Genomic DNA, 14,404 nt, shown 5'->3' with positions numbered 1-14,404 from the left:
TGTGATGCTCAGGGATCAGTGGAGGGGATGTCCCTAATACTTCTGTTACCAAATTTGTAGCGGAGGACACGCTGGTACTAAGGTAAGGGCTGCTGTGGGCCTAGTCACAGCACAGACCATCGGATCCTGATCTCTGGAGGTGAGCAATGATGGTCAACCTCATATTTACTGGTGTGAAAATTCAGTTGCATATTTTTATGTAACAATCTGGACAATTAATTTTAAATTTTAGAGGCAGGAGGTTTAATGCTGGGTGTGGAGGTTATAATATATACCAGGAACTTTTTTGAACTTTGCACGTTGGTGTTAAGCATATCACTTGCTCAGTGTATAGATAACAAATGATTTCTCTCCTAGAAGGTATGTATATTATTCAACGTAAGTATCCAAGGGGAGTATGTTATGTTGCGGGGAAATAATAATCGGAAGTCTGTGGTGAAACAAGTAGTAAACTTAATGAGATATCATTCTAGCTTTTCCTCAGAATCTTGTCAAGATCACAAGACTTAACAATGGTCGTCGAGGGAAACTACATGACCAGGTAGATTCCAAAGTGGGTCTACCACAGGCCACATTATGTGATGCTCAGGGATCAGTGGAGGTGATGTTCCTAATACTTCTGTTACCAAATTTGTAGCGGAGGACACGCTGGTACTAAGGTAAGGGCTGCCGTGGGCCTAATCACAGCACAACCCAATGGATCCTGATGTATGGAGGTGAGCAGTGAAGGTGGACCCTACAATTTCTGTTGTCGAAATTTAGTTGTATGTGTTCCTGTAAAACTTTTGAGTGTTCCTTTAAATTTGAGGGGCCTGATGTCTAATGCTGAATGTTGAGTCCACGTTGTGTATCCGCTAATTTTCATGGAGTTTGCTTATTGGTCCTAAGCATCACATTTTATTAGGAGTACAGATAAGAGATGAACTGTCTCCCTGAAAGTGTGGACATTCTTCAATGTAAGTATCCAACGGGAGTACGTTCATTTGCGGCGAAAAGGATGGTCCACAAATATTGCGGTAGAGCAAGTTGTGACCTTAATGACATTTGCCTCTTGAGCTTCTTCAGAATCTTGTCAAGATCACAAGACTTAACAATGGTCGTCGAGGGAACATCAACATGACCAGGCAGGTTACAAAGTGGGTCTACCACAGGCCACATTATGTGATGCTCAGGGATCAGTGGAGGTGATGTCCCTAATACTTCTGTTACCAAATTTGTAGGGGAGGACACGCTACTACTAAGGTAAGGGCTGCCGTGGGCCTAATCACGGCACAACCCAACGGATCCCGATGTATGGAGGTGAGCAGTGAAGGTGGACCCTACAATTTCTGTTGTCGAAATGTAGTTGTATGTGTTCCTGTAAAACTTTTGAGTGTTCCTTTAAATTTGAGGGGCCTGATGTCTAATGCTGAATGTTGAGTCTATGTTGTGTATCCGCTAATTTTCATGGAGTTTGCCTACTGGTCCTAAGCATCACATTTTATTAGGAGTACAGATAAGAGATGAACTGTCTCCCTGAAAGTGTGGACATTCTTCAATGTAAGTATCCAACGGGAGTATGTTCATTTGCGGCGAAAAGGATGGTCCACAAATATTGCGGTAGAGCAAGTTGTGACCTTAATGACATTTGCCTCTTGAGCTTCTTCAGAATCTTGTCAAGATCACAAGACTTAACAATGGTCGTCGAGGGAACATCAACATGACCAGGCAGGTTACAAAGTGGGTCTACCACAGGGCACATTATGTGATGCTCAGGGGTCAGTGGAGATGATGTCCCTAACACTTCTGTTACCAAATTTGAAGCGGGGCACATGCTGGTACTAAGGTAAGGGCTGCTGTGGGCCTAGTCACAGCACAGACCATCGGATGCTGATCTATGGAGGTGAGCAATGTTGGTGTATCCCACAATTACTGTTGCCGAAATTCAGATGCACGTGTTAATTTTAAAATTTAGAGCATAGAGTTTAATGTTGAGTGTTGGGATTATATCTTGTGCCCGCTAATTTTCATGGAGTTTGCTCACTAGTCCTAAGCATCAAGTTTTCTCAGGTGTGCACATAACAGATGAACTGTCTCCTTCAAAGTGTGGACATTCTTCAGTGTAAGTATCCAATGGGAGTACGTTTGGTTGCAGTGAAAAGAATGGTCAACAAAAGTTGCAGTAGGACAAGTTGTGAGCTTAATGATATTTGCCTCTAGAGCTTCTTCAGAATCTTGTCAGGATCACAAGACTTAACAATGGTCGTCGAGGGAAACTACATGACCGGGTAGGTTCCAAAGTGGGTCTACCACAGGCCACACTATGTGATGCTCAGGGATCAGTGGAGGTGATGTCCCTAATACTTCTGTTACCAAATTTGTAGCGGAGGACACGCTGGTACTAAGGTAAGGGCTGCTGTGGGCCTAATCACAGCACAGACCATCGGATCCTGATCTCTGGAGGTGAGCAATGAAGGTCAACCTCATATTTACTGGTGTGAAAATTCAGTTGCATATTTTTATGTAACAATCTGGACAATTAATTTTAAATTTTAGAGGCAGGAGGTTTAATGCTGGGTGTGGAGGTTATAATATATACCAGGAACTTTTCAAGAACTTTGCACGTTGGTGTTAAGCATATCACTTGCTCAGTGTATAGATAACAAATGATTTCTCTCCTAGAAGGTATGGATATTATTCAACGTAAGTATCCAAGGGGAGTATGTTATGTTGCGGGGAAATAATAATCGGAAGTCTGTGGTGAAACAAGTAGTAAACTTAATGAGATATCATTCTAGCTTTTCCTCAGAATCTAGTCAAGATCACAAGACTTAACAATGGTCGTCGAGGGAAACTACATGACCAGGTAGGTTCCAAAGTGGGTCTACCACAGGCCACATTATGTGATGCTCAGGGATCAGTGGAGGTGATGTCCCTAATACTTCTGTTACCAAATTTGTAGGGGAGGACACGCTACTACTAAGGTAAGGGCTGCCGTGGGCCTAATCACGGCACAACCCAACGGATCCCGATGTATGGAGGTGAGCAGTGAAGGTGGACCCTACAATTTCTGTTGTCGAAATGTAGTTGTATGTGTTCCTGTAAAACTTTTGAGTGTTCCTTTAAATTTGAGGGGCCTGATGTCTAATGCTGAATGTTGAGTCTATGTTGTGTATCCGCTAATTTTCATGGAGTTTGCCTATTGGTCCTAAGCATCACATTTTATTAGGAGTACAGATAAGAGATGAACTGTCTCCCTGAAAGTGTGGACATTCTTCAATGTAAGTATCCAATGGGAGTACGTTCATTTGTGGCAAAAAGGATGGTCCACAAATATTGCAGTAGAGCAAGTTGTGACCTTAATGACATTTGCCTCTTGAGCTTCTTCAGAATCTTGTCAAGATCACAAGACTTAACAATGGTCGTCGAGGGAACATCAACATGACCAGGCAGGTTACAAAGTGGGTCTACCACAGGGCACATTTTGTGATGCTCAGGGATCAGTGGAGGTGATGTCCCTAATACTTCTGTTACCAAATTTGTAGCGGAGGACACGCTGGTACTAAGGTAAGGGCTGCTGTGGGCCTAGTCACAGCACAGACCATCGGATCCTGATCTCTGGAGGTGAGCAATGATGGTCAACCTCATATTTACTGGTGTGAAAATTCAGTTGCATATTTTTATGTAACAATCTGGACAATTAATTTTAAATTTTAGAGGCAGGAGGTTTAATGCTGGGTGTGGAGGTTATAATATATACCAGGAACTTTTTTGAACTTTGCACGTTGGTGTTAAGCATATCACTTGCTCAGTGTATAGATAACAAATGATTTCTCTCCTAGAAGGTATGTATATTATTCAACGTAAGTATCCAAGGGGAGTATGTTATGTTGCGGGGAAATAATAATCGGAAGTCTGTGGTGAAACAAGTAGTAAACTTAATGAGATATCATTCTAGCTTTTCCTCAGAATCTTGTCAAGATCACAAGACTTAACAATGGTCGTCGAGGGAAACTACATGACCAGGTAGGTTCCAAAGTGGGTCTACCACAGGCCACATTATGTGATGCTCAGGGATCAGTGGAGGTGATGTCCCTAATACTTCTGTTACCAAATTTGTAGGGGAGGACACGCTACTACTAAGGTAAGGGCTGCCGTGGGCCTAATCACGGCACAACCCAACGGATCCCGATGTATGGAGGTGAGCAGTGAAGGTGGACCCTACAATTTCTGTTGTCGAAATGTAGTTGTATGTGTTCCTGTAAAACTTTTGAGTGTTCCTTTAAATTTGAGGGGCCTGATGTCTAATGCTGAATGTTGAGTCTATGTTGTGTATCCGCTAATTTTCATGGAGTTTGCCTACTGGTCCTAAGCATCACATTTTATTAGGAGTACAGATAAGAGATGAACTGTCTCCCTGAAAGTGTGGACATTCTTCAATGTAAGTATCCAACGGGAGTATGTTCATTTGCGGCGAAAAGGATGGTCCACAAATATTGCGGTAGAGCAAGTTGTGACCTTAATGACATTTGCCTCTTGAGCTTCTTCAGAATCTTGTCAAGATCACAAGACTTAACAATGGTCATCGAGGGAACATCAACATGACCAGGCAGGTTACAAAGTGGGTCTACCACAGGGCACATTATGTGATGCTCAGGGGTCAGTGGAGATGATGTCCCTAACACTTCTGTTACCAAATTTGAAGCGGGGCACATGCTGGTACTAAGGTAAGGGATGCTGTGGGCCTAGTCACAGCACAGACCATCGGATGCTGATCTATGGAGGTGAGCAATGTTGGTGTATCCCACAATTACTGTTGCCGAAATTCAGATGCACGTGTTAATTTTAAAATTTAGAGCATAGAGTTTAATGTTGAGTGTTGGGATTATATCTTGTGCCCGCTAATTTTCATGGAGTTTGCTCACTAGTCCTAAGCATCAAGTTTTCTCAGGTGTGCACATAACAGATGAACTGTCTCCTTCAAAGTGTGGACATTCTTCAGTGTAAGTATCCAATGGGAGTACGTTTGGTTGCAGTGAAAAGAATGGTCAACAAAAGTTGCAGTAGGACAAGTTGTGAGCTTAATGATATTTGCCTCTAGAGCTTCTTCAGAATCTTGTCAGGATCACAAGACTTAACAATGGTCGTCGAGGGAAACTACATGACCGGGTAGGTTCCAAAGTGGGTCTACCACAGGCCACACTATGTGATGCTCAGGGATCAGTGGAGGTGATGTCCCTAATACTTCTGTTACCAAATTTGTAGCGGAGGACACGCTGGTACTAAGGTAAGGGCTGCTGTGGGCCTAATCACAGCACAGACCATCGGATCCTGATCTCTGGAGGTGAGCAATGATGGTCAACCTCATATTTACTGGTGTGAAAATTCAGTTGCATATTTTTATGTAACAATCTGGACAATTAATTTTAAATTTTAGAGGCAGGAGGTTTAATGCTGGGTGTGGAGGTTATAATATATACCAGGAACTTTTCAAGAACTTTGCACGTTGGTGTTAAGCATATCACTTGCTCAGTGTATAGATAACAAATGATTTCTCTCCTAGAAGGTATGGATATTATTCAACGTAAGTATCCAAGGGGAGTATGTTATGTTGCGGGGAAATAATAATCGGAAGTCTGTGGTGAAACAAGTAGTAAACTTAATGAGATATCATTCTAGCTTTTCCTCAGAATCTTGTCAAGATCACAAGACTTAACAATGGTCGTCGAGGGAAACTACATGACCAGGTAGGTTCCAAAGTGGGTCTACCACAGGCCACATTATGTGATGCTCAGTGATCAGTGGAGGTGATGTCCCTAATACTTCTGTTACCAAATTTGTAGGGGAGGACACGCTACTACTAAGGTAAGGGCTGCCGTGGGCCTAATCACGGCACAACCCAACGGATCCCGATGTATGGAGGTGAGCAGTGAAGGTGGACCCTACAATTTCTGTTGTCGAAATGTAGTTGTATGTGTTCCTGTAAAACTTTTGAGTGTTCCTTTAAATTTGAGGGGCCTGATGTCTAATGCTGAATGTTGAGTCTATGTTGTGTATCCGCTAATTTTCATGGAGTTTGCCTACTGGTCCTAAGCATCACATTTTATTAGGAGTACAGATAAGAGATGAACTGTCTCCCTGAAAGTGTGGACATTCTTCAATGTAAGTATCCAACGGGAGTACGTTCATTTGCGGCGAAAAGGATGGTCCACAAATATTGCGGTAGAGCAAGTTGTGACCTTAATGACATTTGCCTCTTGAGCTTCTTCAGAATCTTGTCAAGATCACAAGACTTAACAATGGTCGTCGAGGGAACATCAACATGACCAGGCAGGTTACAAAGTGGGTCTACCACAGGGCACATTATGTGATGCTCAGGGGTCAGTGGAGATGATGTCCCTAACACTTCTGTTACCAAATTTGAAGCGGGGCACATGCTGGTACTAAGGTAAGGGCTGCTGTGGGCCTAGTCACAGCACAGACCATCGGATGCTGATCTATGGAGGTGAGCAATGTTGGTGTATCCCACAATTACTGTTGCCGAAACTCAGATGCACGTGTTAATTTTAAAATTTAGAGCATAGAGTTTAATGTTGAGTGTTGGGATTATATCTTGTGCCCGCTAATTTTCATGGAGTTTGCTCACTAGTCCTAAGCATCAAGTTTTCTCAGGTGTGCACATAACAGATGAACTGTCTCCTTCAAAGTGTGGACATTCTTCAGTGTAAGTATCCAATGGGAGTACGTTTGGTTGCAGTGAAAAGAATGGTCAACAAAAGTTGCAGTAGGACAAGTTGTGAGCTTAATGATATTTGCCTCTAGAGCTTCTTCAGAATCTTGTCAGGATCACAAGACTTAACAATGGTCGTCGAGGGAAACTACATGACCGGGTAGGTTCCAAAGTGGGTCTACCACAGGCCACACTATGTGATGCTCAGGGATCAGTGGAGGTGATGTCCCTAATACTTCTGTTACCAAATTTGTAGCGGAGGACACGCTGGTACTAAGGTAAGGGCTGCTGTGGGCCTAATCACAGCACAGACCATCGGATCCTGATCTCTGGAGGTGAGCAATGATGGTCAACCTCATATTTACTGGTGTGAAAATTCAGTTGCATATTTTTATGTAACAATCTGGACAATTAATTTTAAATTTTAGAGGCAGGAGGTTTAATGCTGGGTGTGGAGGTTATAATATATACCAGGAACTTTTCAAGAACTTTGCACGTTGGTGTTAAGCATATCACTTGCTCAGTGTATAGATAACAAATGATTTCTCTCCTAGAAGGTATGGATATTATTCAACGTAAGTATCCAAGGGGAGTATGTTATGTTGCGGGGAAATAATAATCGGAAGTCTGTGGTGAAACAAGTAGTAAACTTAATGAGATATCATTCTAGCTTTTCCTCAGAATCTTGTCAAGATCACAAGACTTAACAATGGTCGTCGAGGGAAACTACATGACCAGGTAGGTTCCAAAGTGGGTCTACCACAGGCCACATTATGTGATGCTCAGGGATCAGTGGAGGTGATGTCCCTAATACTTCTGTTACCAAATTTGTAGGGGAGGACACGCTACTACTAAGGTAAGGGCTGCCGTGGGCCTAATCACGGCACAACCCAACGGATCCCGATGTATGGAGGTGAGCAGTGAAGGTGGACCCTACAATTTCTGTTGTCGAAATGTAGTTGTATGTGTTCCTGTAAAACTTTTGAGTGTTCCTTTAAATTTGAGGGGCCTGATGTCTAATGCTGAATGTTGAGTCTATGTTGTGTATCCGCTAATTTTCATGGAGTTTGCCTACTGGTCCTAAGCATCACATTTTATTAGGAGTACAGATAAGAGATGAACTGTCTCCCTGAAAGTGTGGACATTCTTCAATGTAAGTATCCAACGGGAGTACGTTCATTTGCGGCGAAAAGGATGGTCCACAAATATTGCGGTAGAGCAAGTTGTGACCTTAATGACATTTGCCTCTTGAGCTTCTTCAGAATCTTGTCAAGATCACAAGACTTAACAATGGTCGTCGAGGGAACATCAACATGACCAGGCAGGTTACAAAGTGGGTCTACCACAGGGCACATTATGTGATGCTCAGGGGTCAGTGGAGATGATGTCCCTAACACTTCTGTTACCAAATTTGAAGCGGGGCACATGCTGGTACTAAGGTAAGGGCTGCTGTGGGCCTAGTCACAGCACAGACCATTGGATGCTGATCTATGGAGGTGAGCAATGTTGGTGTATCCCACAATTACTGTTGCCGAAATTCAGATGCACGTGTTAATTTTAAAATTTAGAGCATAGAGTTTAATGTTGAGTGTTGGGATTATATCTTGTGCCCGCTAATTTTCATGGAGTTTGCTCACTAGTCCTAAGCATCAAGTTTTCTCAGGTGTGCACATAACAGATGAACTGTCTCCTTCAAAGTGTGGACATTCTTCAGTGTAAGTATCCAATGGGAGTACGTTTGGTTGCAGTGAAAAGAATGGTCAACAAAAGTTGCAGTAGGACAAGTTGTGAGCTTAATGACATTTGCCTCTAGAGCTTCTTCAGAATCTTGTCAGGATCACAAGACTTAACAATGGTCGTCGAGGGAAACTACATGACCGGGTAGGTTCCAAAGTGGGTCTACCACAGGCCACACTATGTGATGCTCAGGGATCAGTGGAGGTGATGTCCCTAATACTTCTGTTACCAAATTTGTAGCGGAGGACACGCTGGTACTAAGGTAAGGGCTGCTGTGGGCCTAATCACAGCACAGACCATCGGATCCTGATCTCTGGAGGTGAGCAATGAAGGTCAACCTCATATTTACTGGTGTGAAAATTCAGTTGCATATTTTTATGTAACAATCTGGACAATTAATTTTAAATTTTAGAGGCAGGAGGTTTAATGCTGGGTGTGGAGGTTATAATATATACCAGGAACTTTTCAAGAACTTTGCACGTTGGTGTTAAGCATATCACTTGCTCAGTGTATAGATAACAAATGATTTCTCTCCTAGAAGGTATGGATATTATTCAACGTAAGTATCCAAGGGGAGTATGTTATGTTGCGGGGAAATAATAATCGGAAGTCTGTGGTGAAACAAGTAGTAAACTTAATGAGATATCATTCTAGCTTTTCCTCAGAATCTAGTCAAGATCACAAGACTTAACAATGGTCGTCGAGGGAAACTACATGACCAGGTAGGTTCCAAAGTGGGTCTACCACAGGCCACATTATGTGATGCTCAGGGATCAGTGGAGGTGATGTTCCTAATACTTCTGTTACCAAATTTGTAGCGGAGGACACGCTGGTACTAAGGTAAGGGCTGCCGTGGGCCTAATCACGGCACAACCCAACGGATCCCGATGTATGGAGGTGAGCAGTGAAGGTGGACCCTACAATTTCTGTTGTCGAAATTTAGTTGTATGTGTTCCTGTAAAACTTTTGAGTGTTCCTTTAAATTTGAGGGGCCTGATGTCTAATGCTGAATATTGAGTCTATGTTGTGTATCCGCTAATTTTCATGGATTTTGCCTATTGGTCCTAAGCATCACATTTTATTAGGAGTACAGATAAGAGATGAACTGTCTCCCTGAAAGTGTGGACATTCTTCAATGTAAGTATCCAATGGGAGTACGTTCATTTGTGGCAAAAAGGATGGTCCACAAATATTGCGGTAGAGCAAGTTGTGACCTTAATGACATTTGCCTCTTGAGCTTCTTCAGAATCTTGTCAAGATCACAAGACTTAACAATGGTCGTCGAGGGAACATCAACATGACCAGGCAGGTTACAAAGTGGGTCTACCACAGGGCACATTATGTGATGCTCAGGGATCAGTGGAGGTGATGTCCCTAATACTTCTGTTACCAAATTTGTAGCGGAGGACACGCTGGTACTAAGGTAAGGGCTGCTGTGGGCCTAGTCACAGCACAGACCATCGGATCCTGATCTCTGGAGGTGAGCAATGATGGTCAACCTCATATTTACTGGTGTGAAAATTCAGTTGCATATTTTTATGTAACAATCTGGACAATTAATTTTAAATTTTAGAGGCAGGAGGTTTAATGCTGGGTGTGGAGGTTATAATATATACCAGGAACTTTTCAAGAACTTTGCACGTTGGTGTTAAGCATATCACTTGCTCAGTGTATAGATAACAAATGATTTCTCTCCTAGAAGGTATGGATATTATTCAACGTAAGTATCCAAGGGGACTATGTTATGTTGCGGGGAAATAATAATCGGAAATCTGTGGTGAAACAAGTAGTAAACTTAATGAGATATCATTCTAGCTTTTCCTCAGAATCTTGTCAAGATCACAAGACTTAACAATGGTCGTCGAGGGAAACTACTTGACCAGGTAGGTTCCAAAGTGGGTCTACCACAGGCCACATTATGTGATGCTCAGGGGTCAGTGGAGATGATGTCCCTAACACTTTTGTTACCAAATTTGAAGCGGGGCACATGCTGGTACTAAGGTAAGGGCTGCTATGGGCCTAGTCACAGCACAGACCATCGGATCCTGATCTATGGAGGTGAGCAATGTTGGTGTACCCCACAATTACTGTTGCCGAAATTCAGATGCACGTGTTAATTTTAAAATTTAGAGCATAGAGTTTAATGTTGAGTGCTGGGATTATATCTTGTGCCCGCTAATTTTCATGGAGTTTGCTCACTAGTCCTAAGCATCAAGTTTTATCAGGTGTGCAGATAAGAGATCAACTGTCTCCTTCAAAGTGTGGACACTCTTCAATGTAAGTATCCAATGGGAGTACGTTTGGTTGCAGTGAAAGAATGGTCAACAAAAGTTGCAGTAGGACAAGTTGTGAGCTTAATGACATTTGCCTCTAGAGCTTCTTCAGAATCTTGTCAGGATCACAAGACTTAACAATGGTCGTCGAGGGAAACTACATGACCGGGTAGGTTACAAAGTGGGTCTACCACAGGCCACATTATGTGATGCTCAGGGATCAGTGGAGGTGAGGTCCCTAACACTTCTGTTACCAAATCTGTAGGGGAAGACACGCTGGTACTAAGGTAAGGGCTGCTGTGGGCCTAGTCACAGCACAGACCATCGGAACCTGACAACATATTTCATGTCCAGCGTCGCCCAGGCACCCACCTGTGACCACTCTGATGCTTCCCAGATGGACAGGCAGTCCTGGCCTTCACAGCTCTGCGCCGGTGCTGGCCGGGGGCCCTGGCAGTAGAGGGGCCGGGTGGCGACGTGTGTGCCGTTCTGCAGCTGGTACACGCAGGTCACCTCCCGATGCTGTATGCCCTTCTCACAGGTTGCTGAGCAGGGGCTCCACGGGCTTGCCACCCACCTGCGTGGAAGAGGAACGACTGTGAGAGGAGAGCCTCACTGAGCGGCCGCTTCTCCGCGGGACCCTGCGCCGTGCGGGGACTGCCGGAGGCATCTGTGCGTGTCAGAGCAGAGGGAGCAGGCTAGGTTGAGTGGCTCAGTCACCTACTGAGTGTAGAAATCTCGGTGCACCTAACAGCACCAGAGCCGATGACGTTATTGTCTCCCGTGGGTCCCTCCCCTTGCGGAGGGGTTACCTATCCCACCTGTTGTTTGGTACAGTCTGAGCGGACCAGAAGCTTGCCACGGCCCCACAGCTCTGCGTGTGATTATGTGGCCTCGCCCTGCCTCCCCTGTCCCTGCCCTCTGCTGTGAGGACATCACGTCCCAATGCAGGGGCTGCTCTGTCCGTGAGCATGGAGATCAAAGGGCTGTTTGTCACTGCAGGAAATGCTGACTGACGCAGCCCTTGACAAAGGACGCCACAGCGCCAGCGTGAACACTCCAGGACCAGGACGGAGAGCCCTCCTGGGTGGGGCTGTCGCTCCTGAAAACGCAGCTTGAGCTGCGAGCCGTTGGTTTGAAAATGATCAAATAAAATGTCACCCACCTGCCTAATATTTCAATGGTCCTACTTCTAAGTCCTCACTAGACTCAGGGTGATTTTTTTTTTCACTGTGTCCCTTAAAAACCTCAGGAGAAACACTTATTAGCCAAGTATGATTCAGCAGCTCTTCTTCAAAGCAATAAAACTAATTCTCCAGGAAGCCACCATTAACACTTCCCTATTTCAGGCCACCCTGTTCCTATGGAGTCAGGACGGACTCTATTTGTCTCCTGTCTAGCACAGACTCAACTCCTCCGCACATACTTCAAGTTCAACCATTCTGACCAGTTCCCTTGGGCAGCTCAGTCAATACCCAAGACCCTGTGTTTTGCCATAAGAAACCCCCACACATAATTATCTTACATTTCTGAGATTGCAAGCCTGACATGGGTCTGGTGGGGCTAAAAGCAAGGTGTTGGCAAGGCTGGTTCCTTCGGGAGACTCCAGGGAGCTCTGTTTTGTTGCCTTTTCCAGCTTTTATTGATTTTTTTTTTTAAGAGAGAGGAAGAGGGGGAAAGAGAGATAGACAGACAGGCAGATAGACATTGATTTATTATTACTGATTTATTGTGGGATCAAACCTACAACCTTGGTGTATCAGGAGGATGCTCCAACCAACTGAGCCACCTGGCCAGGGTGCCTTGTCCAGCTTTTAGATGCTGCCATATGAACTGGCTTGTTCCTCCTTCTTCCGTTTTCACAGCCAGCATGCCAGCTGAGTCCTGGTCACGTGGAATCACTCACACTCCCTTCTGCCTTCCTCTTCCACTTGGACGGACCACGGCACCCACAGGATAATCTGTTTTAAGGCCAGATGGTCAACAACTGATATGAAAAGTACTTTTACCAACAGTTGTGGGAAAAGTACCACAGCCTGGGTGTCCTAAAACCCCAGAAATTGATTCGCTCCCATCTCTGGAGGCTTGAAGTCGAAAGTCCAAGTGTCGTGGGGTCGCTTCCTTCTGAGGGCTCTGAGGTGTCTCTCCCATGATCTGTCCTCGGTTCTAGGGACAGGCAGCAGTTGCTGGTGCTCCTTGGCTTATAGGTGCCCAGCTCCAGTCTCTGCCTCTGTCTTCACATGGCTTTCTCCCAGCATTTCTGTGTCCCTCCGTGGGCATCTTCTTATAAGGATGCCAGCCCAATTGGATAAGGGGCTTCAGCATGATCTCGTCTGAACTAATTCCATTTGTGATGACCCTATTTCCAAGTAAGGTCACATTTTGAGATACTGAGGGTTAGGCCTCCAATATCTTTTAGGGAGAACTTAATTCAACCTGCAACACCACCTTAATTCCATCTTCAACCCCAACCTCCCTTGGACATGTAACCGAAGACAGTCACAACTGCTAGTGAGTGACACACACATCTTTGGGGGCCATTATTTTGCCAACCACATATCCATGACTGTTCTGATAAATTCCAACTACTATTCAAAACTCAGTCTCTATTCCAATCTCCATTTGGCTGAGGTTACACCAGGCAAAGATTGTGTGAAATATGCTAAAATGTGACGGAGCTGTCACAAAGAAACAGTGATATCTTTGGGACCACATTCTTCTAACAGTTATTTTATGTGGGGTAGAAAGGGAACTTCATGTCTAGATAACTAAGAAGAGGACAGGGGTAGGTCATCTATTTTCAACAACTTCCAATTGTAAAGAACAGTGTGAGACGTATTTCAACCCAACAATGTTCAACCTAACAACTGGCCTGTCCATGGGCTTCAGTGTCAACTTGACTCATCTCCAAAACGCATCAGTAGGAAGAATCTGGAGTTGGCTGAGCACGTCATCTGTGCCTAGCTCTGTGCTCAATTAATCAAAGGAAATAGGATGCCCATATGTGATTTTCTGAGCATCTGCAAATTCAGGGCATGGCATGAAGTAGGCCACATGTAAAATGTCACAGCATGAAAGAAGGGTGGGAAATAGCCCCCAAAGCTCCAGATTCAAGAGAGAACACCTACTGTCATGGCTACTTCGTTCCACCTCAGCTTACATGCCCCCCTACCCCCACACGGACCAACTCCACATCAAGCCCTGAGCCAAGGGCTGGAGCTCTCGGCCCGGTGTCCCCACCTTTGTGAAGCTCAGACAAATGTGTGGCCCTTGGTAGAGCAAGAAACACATTCTGAAAATGACATCTTTACCATCTGATGCGTGCCATGGAGGAAATGAAGCTTGAATTGGGTCCTGAAGGTCAAAGTGAAGTTGGCCAACCAAAGGTGCAGAGCTCCATGCCCATGAAACACCCAGGAGAGACAGTGGGGGTGTGACTGCGGAATCTGGCAGGGCCAGCCCTTGGTCCATGAGGACGGGTGGGAGAGAGGTAGCCTTGTGTGTCTTCAATAATCACGTGTCTTGGGCAAGATGATGGCTTTCCCCAAGGCACTGATGTAAGACTATGAAAGGGTGGTGTTGACAGGGCCCCCCCTTTTCTTTTAGTACAATCATGGGTCTAGTTAGGGTACACCTGGCCAACCTCATTGTGATGGTTTAAAAGTTCAAGGTCACCACATATGGA

The 14,404-nt window shown here is 44.6% G+C and overlaps 1 protein-coding gene across 1 annotated transcript in view; it reads right to left on the bottom strand.

The window, feature by feature from the left end:
* ADAMTS17 (ADAM metallopeptidase with thrombospondin type 1 motif 17) overlaps positions 1-14,404 on the bottom strand; it is a 205,773-nt gene that overhangs the window by 20,401 nt on the left and 170,968 nt on the right. Inside the window, exon 20 of the mRNA XM_090263585.1 lies at positions 11,092-11,296. Within this exon, the coding sequence (XP_090119711.1) occupies positions 11,092-11,296 (205 nt within the window). The remainder of the gene's footprint in view (positions 1-11,091; positions 11,297-14,404) is intronic.

The sequence above is a fragment of the Furipterus horrens genome, unplaced genomic scaffold (genome assembly GCF_987537825.1).
Source record: "Furipterus horrens unplaced genomic scaffold, mFurHor1.1.pri manual_scaffold_16, whole genome shotgun sequence".
Lineage (NCBI taxonomy): Eukaryota > Metazoa > Chordata > Mammalia > Chiroptera > Furipteridae > Furipterus > Furipterus horrens.
Note: the sequence above shows the minus strand (reverse complement) of the source record. Positions and strands in the feature narration are given on the sequence as shown.